We start from the raw sequence: 17,351 nt of genomic DNA, 5'->3' as shown, positions 1-17,351 counted from the left end.
AGCTGCTTATTTGAGAGCCTGGCTTGTAATTAGCTGCTCAGAAACCAGGTGTGTGGCCCCTGGTCAGTTTTGCAGCCATCCAGTCTGATTAGCTAATCACCGGTTTAAAAAGAAAACCTTTGAAGTCCTGTTAACTGCAGGCTCAGTGATGGATGCAAAAATAGTTTCAATCTGCCCACTGGTGGCTTAGGATCAGTATTACATGCCCCACATGGACATCCAGTAATAATAATGGACAAATTATGCGATGCCTCAGTGACGACACACAACTGCCAACACAAGACCCTCCAAAATAAGGATGACACACACACACATTAAAACCCAGCTCCCTCTAAACTCTTAAAACCAAAGTCAAGCAGGCATCCTATCAAATCTCCAGATTACTGTTGTGCATTAAATTCATAACCGTAAATATCGCTCTGTGCAAATAAGCCACAGTCGAAGCTAAACAGTGGAAACGCTGGCTCAGTGTTTAGTGGTTAGAAACGAGTGCTGCTGGTGGTTTCATGCTTCATTACTTGCCAAACGAGTAAAAGGGAAAGTTCGCTCCCAGATGTCCATATTTTTCGTTGTTTGTTTTAGGCCGCAACTGATGCAGCAATTGACCAGCATCAAATCAGATGTACACAAGTATTGTGAGGTATGCTGAATGCATTTTATTTGGAAACGGAAGAGAGAGAAGACAGGAGAAAGAAAGCGGGTTTGAATTTGATTTCAAAGGTCTGTGGCTGCGAACGAACTAGTGGCGTCGCAATTTATGGCAAGCGCCTTTAAACCCATAACCACAGTAACCATGTTAAAAAATAAACCATCTCATAGAAACTAGGAGAGTCAAACAGATTTTTAATGTCCTTTCTGAAGTGAAACAAGCAGATTCTCAGTTGTGGTATCATGTACAGGTCACACGAGAGGAACCGAAGTGTGACTGATTACATACATTTTTTATTTCTGCAATTTCTCTAAAGGAAACCTGATGGACCGTCTGATTGAGACTTATTAAGAGAATTACCAAAGCACACAGCAAACGCCACACAGGCATTGTTTAAAGACAACAAGGTGAATGTGCAGGAGACGAAACCGAGACCTCAATCCAATAAGGATTTTGTGTCTGGACGTGAAAACGTCTGTTTACACTGATCCTCTGTGCAAGACAGAGCTTGAGCATTTTCTTTTTTTAGTGTCAAATTGCAGTGTCCAGATGTGACGGTCTGACTGAGGCCTCTCCTGCAGCCAACGGAGTTAACACTTATGCAATCACTTATTTTACTTTCAATATGCTGTAATTAATAGATATTAATTCTGTATATAAATCTGCATTTCTCAAAAAGCCAAATAATGTTACCCATGTATCAAAACAACAAAAGTGGAAGACATCTGGGGGTACTGTTTTATAGTTTATGTACCTTTCTTGAATGTAATCTTAATTAATAACGTCTTTCTTGCTAAAACTAATGTCTTTGTGATCGCTCCGTCTGACGTCATGCCTTCCCATGTCCCTCTGTTCCTGCGTGTGTCCCCTCCTCCCAGACAGTTTTCCATGGGTCAATTACAATGACACCATTTTTACACAAACACTTACGCAATTTAAAATGACAATCCTGCCCAGATGCATTTGTGTCGTACCGCGCGATACACTGATTATGTTCATACCCATACGCTGTAAACGTGCTTTTGATGCAGAGAAAACGTAAGATCACCCACTGCGTGGCTTCCTGACTCGCTCAGCTGACTCTTATGGCTGTGCCGTTACGCCGTTTTTTTTTTTTTTTCTTTTTTTTTTCTGCTCGAGCTCAGTCATCACTCGATTCCTGTTTCCATAGAATGACATCATAGGTCACTTCTTGGGCTCCTTGACGGAGATTAAATGAGATTAAGTATTAGTAAACACACACAAACAAACGTACACACGTACATACACTGTTGCTCTGTGTCTCTCTCACACACACTCACGATCTATTTTTGTCTGTCTTTAAGATTCTAGTGAAATTAAGTTGATCTTTATTGACATATTTTTAAAAATATATTAATATCAATATAGATTAATACCAGTGATACAGTCTTAGATTATAGGATAATTTAGGTGTGATATAGATATAATAAAAGAGCTCTGCACTAAACCTTAGCTTCACGTTCATGTTGCAACAGCTTTAGAAAGGTAGTAGTTCAACTGTGTGATCCTTTTGGAGGATGTAGTTTGTGGTTCTGTTAAACTGAATTGAAATAACACTGAAGTGTTTCTGTTATTTAGTCTAGCCCCCTGACTAAAATATTGCAGCCAAAATAATAGAAACACGTGTAACACAGTAAAATCAATTCTAAATTAAGTCTATTATTTAAAACAAATGTACAATACCCTAACCTGGGTGAAGCTAAGATCTAATGCCGGGCTGCTAAACTGTAGAAGCATTAGTTTTCACTACTGTACCTAATGAACTGGCAAGGGAATGAGGTACAGAGTACACGATGAGTAAGCTATGTTTGTAAACTCACAATACATATATTCAAACGTATTACTTTGCGTTTGAGCCGCTATCTAACAGAAAATGAAGCTCAAGTGAATTAGAAACTACTGAGACAAGGTCACTGTGGCGTTCCGGAAAGGCGCGTGCTCGTTTCTCATTGGGGACAGATAGCATCGCGGCGGGAGCGCGCTCGTTCACGACCTGAGGGCTCGCGAACAGACCGATTGTACGGGACAGCTCGCCCAGTGCTTTTTTAAAAATAAAAAAAAATAACAAAAAAAAACTAATTTGAAATGACATTAACAGGGAAATAAACTAAACGGACGCTGCGCTGATTTAACGCGAGGAAAATGTAAACGGAAGGTAAGTGTTTAATGAATTTTACTGCGCAGGAAATTGGTAATAGGCTTACGCTACTTTTGTTTTTATAGATTATTATAATATTAATTGTTAATATTAATTCCACGTCAAATGGCTGCTTTACTCTGTAAACAGTCGGTAAATTTGTTTTAAATGCAGTTTGCTTTATCATGGGACATTGTTGGCTGTAGGCAAAAGTTGTTCAGTTTTAAATACAGGTGACTCCAGCAGTAACTCTGCTGAAATATTGTTGTCAGGTTATGATTTTTGTTTTATTTCTAGAGCTACTGCTGTCTTGAGAATATTTTTCTTAAAAAGAATAAAGAAAAAAAGAGGAAAAAAAAGCTCTGTCAGGTTTGAACCATGTCAGACCAGATGAGTCGCCGGCCAAATTAATGCCCCTTAACCAGGGGCATTCTCTAACTATTGTTCCTCCAGATGTTTTAAAGGCATATCTGGGAAAGCATGGTGTTAGCATCTGGTAAATTTTCCCAGCTGTGCAGGACTGGAGGATGAAGAAAAAAATAAAACAGTTGGGGGAAGAGTGAGCAGTGAAGCACAGTCAGATGGAGGGAACTGAACAGAACAGACAGGCAGACAGGCTGGCCGGGGAGATTGGTGTGATGTGATGACTTGTGGTTAATCCTTCTTTGTTTTGTGAGCTGTGACTTGATAGAAAACACAGCTGTATTTTCAAATAGGTTTTAAAGTGATATAATGATTCGTGACAGCAAAGGAAGAGGTTACAGCATATCTTGAGTTTTGAAAGCTCTTTACGGCGTTTTCTTTATAAAGTGTACATTTTGCATTCCAGTAATGCTGACCCATTCCAGCATTACTGGAATGGGTCAGCAATGATGGATAGAGCAGTTGATTTATATCAACTGGAAGGCACTGCTTAGTATATTTTTAAGAAGGCTGCAAACAGGTAGCAACATAGTACAGGTTTATAAGATGACAACAGATTCTTTCCCAGCTGACTCATTACTTTTTCATGGAATTAGTAAACTTTAATTTGTAATGTAAATGGAGTCTCAATCAGTGCAAGTCTATTCTGTCATCTGAACTAAGTTATGTGACTAATTCATAGACACAAAAGATTTATCCAGGACAATTAATAATTTACTTCAATAGCTTGATATTAAAGGATAATTACTCCATTAATTGTAATAAAGTTATGGGACACTAAAAGGACATTAATAAGGGACATATTGTCCTGATGAGGGTCAATATATTATACCTCACATAATTATTTAATATTTTTTGTTAGACCCTCTGTGCTGGTATATGTCCATGTCTTCTCCTTTTGTTTGATTTGATCTGATTAAATTCCAGAAGTTTATTAAAACGTATAATTAAGGCCTTGTATTATTTGTTCAGTCAAGCCACGTTAACTTGCTAATATTTGCATAAGGCTTAACTCAGCTTTAGTTTGTCTTGTATTTCCTGAACATATTAACACCAGACAAATAGAGACTTCTCTGTAACATTTCTCAGTGAGGCTCTAAGTGGTGATGCGGTGTCTGAGAAGTTTAAGGACGACGGTATACGAAGGTTTTACCCAACAGCCATGTGGTAAATGTATTTAGTTGTGTCTAAAAGCTGAGTTCTGAGAATGTCCTTATTTAGAAAAGTGTCGTGAGACCAGCACATCACAGCTTGCACCATCTGAACTCCCCAGATTAACATTTAGTCGTCATCACGCATTGACCTCTGTCGGAGCCGAAGTAGGGACGGTGCAGAAAAGTTTCAATTAGATGGAATAAGGCCGGGTGCCAAGATGACCCTGCATTTGTGATTATTGTCAGATCAGAGTGCGTGTGGGTGTGTGAGAATGTGTTCTTCAGAAAATGACCACATCAGTTTTACTTGGGCATGTATTTAAAATTTTGAAAGGTATCTGTGTCTCACATACATTGAAGATTCAGTCACATGCTGTACCTATGAAAATAACTCACTAACCTGTGATGGGTTACAGGTTTTAAGGATGTGATTTGTGGCTGCAGAGGGCGGTGCGCCAAAGAAGAGAGACAGAAAGAAGTTTATTGGACCTGTGAGTATGTGGCTGGATGTTGTGTACACGTTGTACGAGCAAAATACACTAAAATATCCAGCTGAGCTGCTGGAAGTCAAGTTGCACTCTCAAATAACATCCACTAGTTCCAACGTCCATCTGCTCAGTTTTAATGATAATTTATACCCATTGCGGCTGCTGGGGTCCTGCACCATCAAGTGCAGCTAGAGCTTCATATGAACTCTATTGATCAGACTGAGAAAAGGTCATTGCAGTGATGTAATAAATTTGTTCTATTTGTTGTATGTTTTATTTTCAGACTTTATATGTAGAGTATCTGCCAAATTCCCTTTTATGCATTTAAAGCATTTCATATCCGCCTTTTGCAGTTTCATAAAGCCTAAAATAAAAGAGATGCAGAGTAAAACATGCCCGATAGAGAGCCACGTGACACAGGTCCAATCTGTGCCCTGGTTTCTAACCCACAATGATCAATATGTGGTATTGATGGCTCCATATTTGCGTTGTTGCTTCAGAATGCAGATGTTCACTTAGGTCTTTTTCATTGTGTGCACAACACTGATTAAGCTAATCTCTCATCAAACCACGATGAGAGAGAAACAAAACTGAGAGAAAGAAGTTGTGAATACTGAAGAACATGTGAACAGGAAAGAATAGTGATCATATTAAGAAGTGTCATTGAAAAAGGTCCGGAATAAACTTCATCTCTTACTGACACAGAAATCATATTCTCTGCAAACCTAATCTGACCACATAACACCTTAATATGGTCAGATAATCTGGATAGAAAGAGGACAGGGGAGGTGCCACATGGAGAGAGAGAAAATACACAGTGGAAGAAAGAGGAGGCAGATAGGTGGTGAAAGTGGATTAGTGTGCTCCTGCACAAGAACTACAAACGCAATCACTAAAGCAGACGTTTTACTGTACTAATAATAGGCTGCACTTAAAATTATTGATGATCTGAACCATTGGGAATAAAACTGTATTATAAGACTTTACCCAGTTACTTAATGTTAAATGTTAAAATGATTCAACAACTCTACACAGCACATAACCAGTGTTTTACTTTTACATTCATCGTTTAGTTATCATTTATTTCTGTCCAGTTCACTGGTGCTAGATTAAATTTATGTTGCATGTGTAATTTCATTAATTTAAATCATTTTAAGTCCACATTAGGAAGGTTGTGAGTGTGACCTTTTGGCCTCATGGCATTAACACCAACTCTCTCCCAGCACTTTCATCGGTCAAGTCGTTGGGTATAATAGATGTCCTGATTTCATGACACTGAACTTGTCACTGGCACTGTTACTTTGTAAAATTATTTGTCCACACACTGTACGCTCATGTAACTCAGTGTTATATATATATATATATATATATATATATGGAGTAACTGACACAGGGAACTTTTTTTTGATGATTAATCAATCTCAAAGTACTTTTATGCTGTTTGATTCATCGATTGACTAAGTAATTACTACGTTAATGCAAAGTTAGAGGTTAAAAATAAAGTTTCAGGTCAGTGACGTATTATTCAGTGTTGTGCATTCAAAACCCTTCACTCAGGTTAAAAACAAAAAATGACCCAGTTTGAATACATACTGCACATACTCTATAACCAAATGTCAAGAGTTGGCTGGCCTGGGTTAAAGGTCCCACAAATGTTAATAGTCGGCTCACGTGAAGCAACAACTTAACACGAACAGTTTTCCCATGCACCCCTTCCTGAATGTTCTCACATGATTAATTGAAACGTTTGTCACCTCAGTAGGATAAGGATAGGCAACACGGGAACACGTGCACCCTCACATTACCTACATACACACACACACACACACACACAAACACTTCCTTCCTTTATCACTCCTCCGTCTATTTTTATTAGCTGTCCAGTATCGAGTCAGTCCAGTGACAGAGATAGCAGACCTGAGAGCATGTTCCTTTGGTTACGTGTTGACAGGAATTATAGTCGAGGCAGCAAGGTCGGGACTTCTTCAACTCCAGGACTTTGTTCATTGACTGAGCTTTGAGCCTTTGTGTTTTTTATTCGAGTTCAACTTGAGTTCCAATATTGTCACAAGATCCTCATTTAATATATAAAATAATCAGTGACAAGATTTGATTTAACCTGTATTGAGTTGATGTTTGCCAATTAAAAAGATATTTTTTTCAAATTACAGCAAAAGTAAAGCTTTACCCTTTACGGGGCAAGGAGCCATATTTGATGACTTCCGTACACATGCAGAGTAAAGCGCCCCTGTGCCTCTCAGTGAGGTTGAGAAGCTTGTGGTTTTCACTCAACAAAGAAGATCAAGGCAACGTTCTCAGGCCAAATCAGGGTTAAATGTGATCTAGGTCCACCTCTACATCACCCTGAGCATAACAGCTTTATGAGGTACCATGAAGAAGTGGACTAATGTTGTCTAAAAGTACAAAAAACAAAACAAAAACAAAAAAATGCCTTGCTCTTCAGTAACACTCCAGTGTTGAAAATTAGATTTTCCAAGTATTTCAATGAGAGCCCTTTAAAGGATTTTTACACTAAAATTAGTAATAATTTTACTTTTTTTTTCTCCTTCTGGAAGAACGATGGTTGGACTTTCTTGACTCACAGTATTATCTTTAAAATTGACAAATATCACATATTTTGACTGACTCTAATATATCGGTCTGTTCTGTTGAAGCTACTATAGTGATATATTATATATAAAGATACATTACAGTGGAAACTGTATTCAGAATTTCATCCGTAACACAGAACAATGTTTATGCATGATGTGCGTCACCTCCGAGGTTAATGCACTACGCTCATCTGTCATATTGGTTCTTTTCACATCTGTGTCTTGACGCATTGACAGAGTTTGGAAGACCTTGGACCTTGGAAATTGGACTGGCCAAAAATGTCCTTCATTATTTATTAGTTCATCTATGTTCTTCTTCTCCCCAATTTTAACCTGGTACACCATAATACGCCTTACCTGTGTGTTTCTTCCTATAATAGTAATGAGTCTTATGTAAATCCACTGAGGATTAGCAAAACCATCGGTGGGATTACTGGAGTCACGAGCACAGCTGTAATCCACAGCATATCGCTAACTCCACAGAAACACACACTACCTCTTCACCCCCCATCAACCCAGAGTCCTGGTTTATCCTAGTTCTTCCTCTAAGCTACAATCCCAGTCTCAACGTTTGCTCAAGAAAAGCCCCCTATGACTCTTAAAGTCCATTGGCTTTAATCCACTATTCATTCATCCTGTACCACTTGGTATCCTGAGCCAAGAAGAGAAACCATGTCATTGATCACTGTCTTCTTTGTGTTAACATAACCTGTTTTGCAATTCCTTTATCTTTCCCTTAAACTGAAATATTTCACATCTACTATATATGTAATGAAAGTTTCTCATTCTTAGACTATGGGTTTCAGTGGCTTATATGGCAATTCTGATTTGTTGTTCTGTCCTAAATGCACAGAAATGATTGTCAGATGACATAGATGTCAGGAGACTGCATTATTTCTCTGTTTCTCCTCACAGCCTCTATGGTTGCTACATCTGGGTGAGGTCACGATCGGGTTTGGTTCTTCAGGTCAAGATTGTCCACAGGAAATAAGCCCTCACAAAGAAAACAAATAATCCACCACTGGTAGGTTTCACATCAAGTACTATTTACATATTTGTCATAAGCTCAACATCTGAGCGGACATCGTTTGAAGAGAGAAATGTAACTTCTGATCCTCCACTTTCTGTTTTGACTTTAATCATGATGCAGTAGTAGAATTATCTTGTTATCATCTGTCGTTTTTTCTCGTACATACTTAACGTTACATTTTTGTTCTCTTTTTCTTTGTTCTAATTTCTTTTCAAGACTGGCGTTGAATTAGACATGAAGTTCCTTAGGAAATGGGATGCAAAACATACACCAACAGCTCAGTAAAGGGGCCGGAACAACAACAGACCCTTTTGTGATTCCTCCTTCCTCCCCAGATCAGCAACACTCACTGCTTATACTGAACATGTGTCAGAAAGGGCTGTCAACCCACAATCGAAGATGAACCCCTATCATGTCACTTCTCATTTCAGGAGGGATCTCTTTCCCCACTTTCATTTGTTGTAGACTGAATACCATGGCTTCTCCTGTGTTTGCTTTTCGTTCTGCTGTTTGGGGTACGTTTCAGGGACTGAATCTGTCCACTGGTTCCCAAATAGTTTGATGTTATATGCTTTTTATACTTTGTCACCGTTCTCCCTACTACTTGATTCAGTAGTAGGGTGCTCTGGAAGTATTTGGGCAAGGTAAATTCTAACACTACAAACATACATTTGTACAAACATACATGTGTATTTGAATTTGCATTTTTTTAATTTAAACTTTAAACAATAACTTATGCATTTTTTTTTTTTTTATGTATCCATACATGCTTTGTAGATTGGTGCACATTTGCATGTTGTTGTTTTCAGTTGCCTCGCATAAGATAATCTTTTTTGTCTGAGAAACCTGTTGTACTCTGGTTCAAACAGGCTCTCAACCACCTTGTTTCTCAGCACGTCTTCTTCTGTGACGTCCATCTGATCTATAACTGTTGGCACCTGACCCCCAGAAAAATGTAGAAAACTTCCTCAGGTGACCTGTGTACTTACCTTTTCTCTCCATATAAACCTTTCGTTTACATCTAATGACATGAGTCACGTCAGAGATGGATCAAAGTAATCTTTCTCTGTTGTTTTCTTCCCTTCTTCTTATCTTTTGTCAGGCATAGGTGATTTCTCAGCCGTAATGCTGAGCTGTAATGAGGTATGTCTGCTCTGAGGCGCTAGCTGTTACAGCTGATTGTTAACAGCAGTGTAGTTCAGTTTAGTGTTATTTATACATAGTAGTCGGCACCGACACAAGTATTCTACAAATCCACAATGGCCATCAAACGGTTGTTTGCCAAGCCAATTGTTAAAGCAGTGACATGAGTCAAGAGGAAATGGCGAACAAGACAAGGTTCTTTCAGCTGGGCCCGTCATATTGGGCTTGACTTGTGTAAAAAACAAGATTAGAGGAAGCCAACTGAATCTGCTGTGTCCAAGATGCATCATAAATAATGACAGTAGACATTTCATTTTTGTGTTTTCTGTTTCCTCATGCCCATACCAAGGGGTGGTGAAAATGGGAAGATCTTTGTTCGTAAGAATTTGCATGATTTTTCTTCGCTTTTCTGACTGCATGGCGGAAACAGTTTTATGATATTATTTTGCATCTTGTCATGGTATGGTGAAATGTACCCTGTAATGAGCTACATCCCACCTGCACCTTTGCGTTATTAATTTGTACTGTTCACAAAGTGATGCCTGCTCAAGCTCAAGACCTGAGAACGTTCCTCCTATTGTTTTGAACTGAACAGAACCAGTCCTGCATGCCCTTGTGATGAATGTTGAAGTCAGTCCAGCCCTTCCACTCCTTGTTGAATGAATTCTTGCCCACAATTAGACTCTTTGGGAAACGGTTGACATCCTTTTTTTTCAGCTCCTCCCGTTCCACGTATTTCATTGACTGTGATTTTAGACATTGGTTGTTAATGAATAGACCTGATTGCATAGGAACGCCCTGTTTGCAGAGGGATCTGTCACTAAAAGGATAAACTGTACTGGAAACATAGTTACAGGTTGTGGAACAGACACTGAACCAGCTGACTGACCAATGGCTTTGGAGGGTATCATCCTCTGGTTACCATTGGACACTATGGACCTACATTTATCTCTTTATTAACGTGGATGAAGCACTGACTGTGTCGTTACCAACACACATAACCTCACTGACTGTATCACAGTGATTAAATACCACATCAATTTCTAAGGTTCCCTGAGAAAAACAGACTTAGCTTAAATGATGGGAGCGGCACGTGTGAAACGTCGCTTCAGTGCTGTGGTGGATGGGCCAGTGGAGGAAGAGGAGGTCATGAGGCTGGCCCAGAGTGCTGCAGATACAGCTGGGGCAGGAGGGAGCCCAACAGGGTCAGGGACCCCAAACAGCCCCTCCCCGACCCATGCCCTCAACGGCAAAGCTCTACCTCTTCAGAGCAACACCAACAATGCACGGAGGCAGAGTGCCATTGCAGAGTCGGTCGGCGGGAATGCAGAAGGAGAAGGTGGGATGAGAGCCGGAAGAATGTGCTCAGTTCCAAGAAGCGACAGAGGCAGTAGTGCAGGAGGGAGAGGAGAAGGCCGTTCCTCGTCGGACCAGGATTCTCTCTCTTCCCCCTCCACCATCAGCCGCCGGCGTACGAGGCATTCGAGCCGCCGGCCCCGACAGCGCTTTGTGGGCAAGGACGGACGCTGCAACGTCACCTTCGTCAACATGAGCGAGAGGGGCCAGCGGTACCTCAGTGACCTCTTCACAACTTGTGTGGACATCCGCTGGCGCTGGATGCTGGTCATCTTCACCCTCTCCTTCCTGCTCTCTTGGCTGCTCTTTGGATTTGCCTTCTGGCTCATTGCCGCTGTGCATGGGGACCTCTCCATTCAACCTACCCCCAGTTCAAGTTCCTCTCCAGGATCAGGAGAAGCTGGATCTGGAGGAGGGTCTGATAGGGAGGCAGTGGTCATGGAGACGTGCTTCCTCCAGGTGAACAGCTTCATGGCGGCCTTTCTGTTCTCCTTGGAGACGCAAACATCTATCGGTTACGGATTCAGAAGTGTGACCGAAGAATGTCCCCTGGCGGTGGTGGCGGTCGTTTTGCAGTGCATTGTGGGCTGCATTATTGACGCCTTCATCATCGGGGCAGTCATGGCGAAGATTGCCAAGCCCAAGAAGCGCAACGAGACACTGATCTTCTCTGACACAGCTGTGGTAGCGCTGAGGGACGGGAAACTCTGCATGATGTGGAGGGTTGGAAACCTACGCAAGAGCCACCTGGTTGAGGCGCATGTCAGAGCACAACTACTGAAGGTAAGTGGTGAAACAATTGCTAAAAAAAATAGGCAGAAAAATATGACACTGATAAAGTTTGTTGATTGTAAAAGAGACAGGGAGACATCGAGAATGTACCAAATAACAAATAACGTGATCTTGAATGTTGAGACTGTGAGAAAGCAGTAGAGGAAAAAAGGTTGCAATAGAAAGGAGGAGAGCGCTGAGACCATCTGGCCCGTATTCTCTGGACCGTAGTTAATGAGAGCTTGTTTTATTTTCCCTCAGGGGTTAGGAAGATTTACCATGGATTAACTTGCATACAATTCTTTAACTGTGAACCATTGTCCTTCGTCAACTCATTTCCGTTTGTATACTGTATCTTTGTGTGTTAGGTGATTGTTCTCTATGTATACTGGTATTTAACCTATTGTTTGGCCATATGTGGGGAGTTTTAAATGTGTTTCGTTTTTTTCAGCGAATGTTTTATTATCAGCATTGCTGTGTGTACACTCTGGATTTTCCAGAGGGTCAAAATACGTTGAGCATTGAGTCTACAGCATAGACAATTTGATCTCTCTTAATATCAGGGCCATATCAAAGTTCAGACAGGGCAGATGGGATTAAGTTTGTGAGGATCAAAGAAATGCAATCCTAAATGCTGGGACTGGATATTGTTTCATAGTAAAGGTTGGGTAAGTGATAAGCCTATGCATCAGTGGTGTGACCAAAGAGTCACATAGTCAAACTGAGCTCAGTACAGTAATCAAATACTAAGATCCTGGATTAGGATAGAAAATTAAATTTACAAGGCTTTTCTTAGAAGAATGCAGACGATTTTACCTATATGGTATTTTATAGCCAGAAATGCAGCGTAGGTTTATCAAGGTTTTAATACAATAGCAACTGCCAGTGTGTACCAAGTGGTGACTTAACTCTGTTCTCTCTTCCAAACTTCAGTCAAGGGTGACGTCAGAGGGGGAGTACCTCCCCCTGGACAACATGGACATCAACGTGGGTTTTGACACGGGCACCGACCGCATCTTTCTGGTCTCGCCTGTGACAATAGTCCATGAAATCAACGACGAGTCACCTTTCTTCGAGATGGACCAAAAAACCCTCGAGAATGACTCTGAGCTGGAGGTAGTGGTCATCCTCGAGGGCATGGTGGAGGCCACAGCCATGACCACGCAGTGCCGTAGCTCTTATCTGGCTTCTGAAATCCTCTGGGGACACCGCTTTGAACCAGTGCTCTTTGAGAGAAAAGACTGCTACCAGGTCAGCATGGAGGGATTGAGGATAATCAGCAAGCATTTGAATCCGTCCCTTTTCTTATTTGTACAATGTAACATGTAAATATTCCCTAGTTAATTGTAGATGTAAGAGGCGTATATAATATTAAAAGGGGAAAAAATGGTTCCTCTTCATGTAGAAATCCAATTAGGATAAGTTTAGTCAGAGAAGATTCACATTGTGTATGAACACATAACACTCAATCCCCAAATCATGTTCAACTCCGTTTATAATGTTTTAAATAACATTCAACAAATTCGTTACAGATGTTGTTAAGTAGATAACTTATAATAGTAACCTTGTTTAATACATTTTTAATTTTTGACATTGTCCGTTTAAGCGTGTCAGCGTTTAGTTAAATTATCTTGTTCTGCCTTTTTTTTCCCAGGTGGACTACTCATTTTTTCATCGGACATACAAAATACCAAACACACCTTCATGCAGTGCTAAAGAACTGGCCGAACAGAAGTACATTCAAAGCTCATGCTCGTCATTCTGTTATGAGAACGAGGTGGCTCTGCAACTCGTCTCCCCTGATGATGAGCCAGCTCAAGATGCCGAGAGTCCCTCCGCACCAGCCCGAAGGCTCTCTCTGGCAGAACATCTCCACTACAATTGAACCTGCGAGACAAGAGGCCTTAGAGAAAGAACAGGGGGGAAAACAAGCCATAAAGGTAAACACAGGCAGAACAAGAGAGACAAGATTAATAGTAGGAAAAAGGTAGAGAGGGACGTTGTTTACAATGATTAGATGGGAAAGAAAATAGAAGGTCAAAGGGTAGACTTTTTAAGAGTTGGCCAGATTTAGACCGACAACCCTGAGAAGATTATTTTGCACACAGATAGAGAGAGGAAATGAATAGATAGAGGACCAGGATAAAGTTTGGGATCACTCTTTTTGGGGAGTTACTTCGCTGACCTAGTTGTCTGATTGGTCCTGGCAATCTTTCAGAATCATTGAAAACTTGCCTGCTAAGTCTCACATCTGGCCCATCACAACCACAGCACTCTCATCTGGCTTTTATGCCTCAGTGGCAGGACATGCAACAGCGCCCCGCGGTGGCTACAATCTGCAACTGCCCCTCCATTTTTACGAGACGGTTTTTGTATGCAGTGAATGCTAGTGTACCTGCTACTCAGGAATGTATTTCCACTACGATGCTGACTTATCACTTTAACGTTTTATTTTCTTATGGTAAGTATGAATTATGCACCTCTTGTAATACTGAAATGTTGGAGGGCTCTTGAGAATGTAGCTACTTGAAAAGCCAAAGTAAGGCAACAGTACCATTGAGAAATGGCTTAAAACTAGCAGCGGTTTGGAGCAATTTCTTCCCATGTAATGAACTGTATGCTGTTTGTGCTTTGGCTTTTTTTCTATGTGTCATGTCAAAATGTGTTCTCTGATTCGCTTTATTTAATGTATTACTTTGAGTCAAGTTAAGCCCATGATTTTAGAAGAGGCATTGCGGGGTCTCCAACCCCGGACAAATGATGCTGGCTGCGTCCAGACCTGTTAATCACCATGCGTTATTTCTTGCACTACTATTTACAGTACGTGACGATGTTTTATGTATCTAAAATCAGCCTTCCTGTTACTGCTTGCTCTGATTGTTCTGGACTTAGATGAGCTATGACATATATGTGATATTTTTAGTGTCTTGCCATTTGGATGATGTTAGGGCCTGAATCCAAAGCAAAAGTAGATGCTCTTGTTGTTTCTGTAAATGCATCGGAGACCTGTATTCTCCAACATCACCACAACGTAACTGAGCTCCACTGAAGGGGGAGCGACAATTTGACGATGGGGGGTGGCTCGCAGTTCCTTCATCTAAAACAGCTGTTTACCATCTGCACAAGTAGATGAGGATCAAACTGGAAACCACATTGACCGAAGATTATTCTATATTATTATAGCCTATATTAATGGCGAGTCTAACTTTAATGTATTACAGTTGGTTTCTCTACTCACTAAACATGGAAACAATGTAGAGGTGGTGCCTTCGTATCGACCGGGATTTTGCAACTGGCCCTTCATCTGCGGCAATTTGTTCATGTTTCTAAAGTTGCTTAAAGTGTTATTTTATTCTATAATGCTTTTTATGCAGAGCTTTTTTTTTTTAATTACCCTAACGGTTCGGTACGCTCTAAGTAGATTACTAACTGTGAATCTTCCCAGTGACTGAGTATTCTCAATATGAACATGCACTGATGACATAAACGAGCTTTTAGATGTGTTTTTATTTTAGACTACGTAATAGTTGCACTTTGTAGTTTTTACAAAGCACCTGGAATGTGTTTGTTGATTTTAACCTTGTAATGATTGACAGTAAACCACGCCACCTAAGAATTTAAGTGTTTGATTGACAGAGTGGGTTGAAAAGGTAAAACTCGTGCAGTGAGAGGAGAATGTCACCAAGTCCGACAGACAACCTGAGAACTTGTTCTTTGTACTTTGCACTGAAGTAAAATGTGGAGACAAATATCACTGATAAAGCTCTATGGCACTACAACAGCACAGTAGTGCTGCAGGAACAGCACAGGTTAACGTCAATGCATCACTTCCAGTGTTTCACTTGTGTCTCTGAAAAGATTTGCCCTCAGGTGGGGCTGAGGTATTGGCTGATAAAATATTTTCTTTTACAATTGGTGTTAGTGCTGTTATGTGTTTGTGTCTTCCCTTACACTTCTCCTTTACGGCTACCATGTTCTATTTATAGGCTGCACGGTGGGTCATGTTGTTCACCCTGCCTCCAAGAAATGTAACTTGAACTTATGCACCATCACTTTAAGTATGCTAGTGCTTTTTGAATACCACAGAAGGAAATAGACGAATGGATTGTTTGGTCATTTCACTGTTTGCTTAGGATTCATTATTCACAGTAAAGTACATTTTATACCTTGTGTAAAATACATAGTGTATGGTAACACTTCAGTTTTAAAATAAATTGATAAGACAGTACTAATAAAAAAAGCTACAACTACCTGAGGTATTTTGATGATGAAAAGGAGAAAGCCCTCTGCATCCAATAGAGACTTCAACACTTCCAAATGAAACACAACTGTGTTGTAAAGCAAATAAAACACAGTAATGCAATTACTGGTTGCTTCTTTATTTCAGCACGTGTTGTACCTCACACAGGCAGCCTACTGAGCATTTTAAAACACACACATATATATTAACAGTTTTCAGTGATTGCCATTTCTGTCATAATGACGTCTGGACTAATAAGCATCTGGCAACAAGTTATATAGAAAAAAATAAAATGATGGTTTCTGCTTTTATTGCTTTTATGACTGAAATTATTGTCAGTGTATTTTGACTTTCGTATTTATTAACCAAAGAAATTACCAAAAAAGACCAAAAAGTGAAAACTAATTTCTACAAATTAATGTCAAGTAAAATTATATATATTTTTTGAATTATTCTAAAATATTTATATTAAATATGTATTTATTTTTTGTATTAAATATTGTGTACAAAATATAGGAAATCACAGTATCAGGTTATAGCCACATATGTGTTTGTACATTGAGCATATCTATCTATCTATCTATCTATCTATCTATCTATCTATCTATCTATCTATCTATCTATCTATCTATCTATCTATCTATCTATCTATCTATCTATCTATCTATCATACATTTGTATATATATAGAGAGAGAAATAAGTCTTAAATCAACTTACTAGACATTTATGGAGTCTTCTGTGTCTTCATAACAAGTTTTATTACAGATATATGTTTATATGTGTTTCTTTAGATTCAGCCTGGGCTGCTCTCATATTTGCTCTAGTGTAAATATTTACCAGTGGCCCCAGAGCCCTGGTACCTCAGCTGCTCGGGTTCAGTCGGATTTTCGGGGATGATCTGAATCACGCGCCTGGAGTCAGATCCTTCCAGCAGCACCGTCGGTCGGGTTTGGAGGTGGTCTCGAGCAAACCCGATCCCAGATCAGCGTCTGCGGACGCTCTCCGCCGCTCAGTGGTAAACAAAGGGCGCGCAAATCTCGCCGCTGTAGCGCGACAACGCCGCACGGCACCTGCTGCAGGCGTCCGGTTGGTCGGGGGGCGCGTCAGTCACACCCAAGACCCGACCCTCGGCCGCCGGGATTGGACGAAGGCGGAGATGTCTGCGCTGCCGCGAACGCGATTCGCCACCGCTTTGTTTCCATGCCCGTTTTGGGGCGGAAAGCCGCCGTCGCATTCATGAGGCGGGCCCGCGGCTCGGCTTTAGCCTTTGATTGGAGTCTGTCCTCCGTGCGGCCCGACTAAAACCCGTCTCCTCCAACCTGGTTG

The 17,351-nt window shown here is 40.5% G+C and overlaps 1 protein-coding gene across 3 annotated transcripts; it reads left to right on the top strand.

Moving 5' to 3' along the window:
- Positions 1-2,633: 2,633 nt before the first annotated feature.
- kcnj14 (potassium inwardly rectifying channel subfamily J member 14) lies at positions 2,634-16,147 on the top strand. Of its 3 annotated transcripts, none has more exons than XM_047599958.1 (8): positions 2,634-2,825; positions 4,801-4,875; positions 8,400-8,508; positions 8,731-9,158; positions 9,384-9,486; positions 9,617-11,796; positions 12,718-13,035; positions 13,439-16,147. In XM_047599958.1, exons 6-8 carry the CDS (start codon positions 10,735-10,737, stop codon positions 13,667-13,669), a joined length of 1,611 nt encoding a protein of 536 aa, XP_047455914.1. In that variant the 5' UTR covers positions 2,634-2,825; positions 4,801-4,875; positions 8,400-8,508; positions 8,731-9,158; positions 9,384-9,486; positions 9,617-10,734; the 3' UTR covers positions 13,670-16,147. The 3 variants fall into 3 exon arrangements, with proteins under 3 accessions (XP_047455914.1, XP_047455913.1, XP_047455912.1); XM_047599957.1 differs by having other exon boundaries at positions 8,731-9,486; positions 9,617-9,657; positions 10,007-11,796; XM_047599956.1 differs by having other exon boundaries at positions 8,731-9,657; positions 10,007-11,796.
- Positions 16,148-17,351: the final 1,204 nt, after the last annotated feature.

The sequence above is a fragment of the Mugil cephalus genome, chromosome 11 (genome assembly GCF_022458985.1).
Source record: "Mugil cephalus isolate CIBA_MC_2020 chromosome 11, CIBA_Mcephalus_1.1, whole genome shotgun sequence".
Lineage (NCBI taxonomy): Eukaryota > Metazoa > Chordata > Actinopteri > Mugiliformes > Mugilidae > Mugil > Mugil cephalus.
The sequence above is the reverse complement of the archived record's forward strand: the minus strand, read 5'-3'. Positions and strand labels throughout refer to the sequence as shown.

Excerpts from the sequence above, each read along its gene's own strand:
- kcnj14 (XM_047599958.1), top strand. The coding sequence starts at position 10,735 with ATGATGGGAGCGGCACGTGTGAAACGTCGCTTCAGTGCTGTGGTGGAT. Across the intron at positions 11,797-12,717 it reads TCAGAGCACAACTACTGAAG|TCAAGGGTGACGTCAGAGGG; the intron begins GTAAGTGGTGAA and ends TCCAAACTTCAG. Across the intron at positions 13,036-13,438 it reads AGAGAAAAGACTGCTACCAG|GTGGACTACTCATTTTTTCA; the intron begins GTCAGCATGGAG and ends TTTTTTTCCCAG.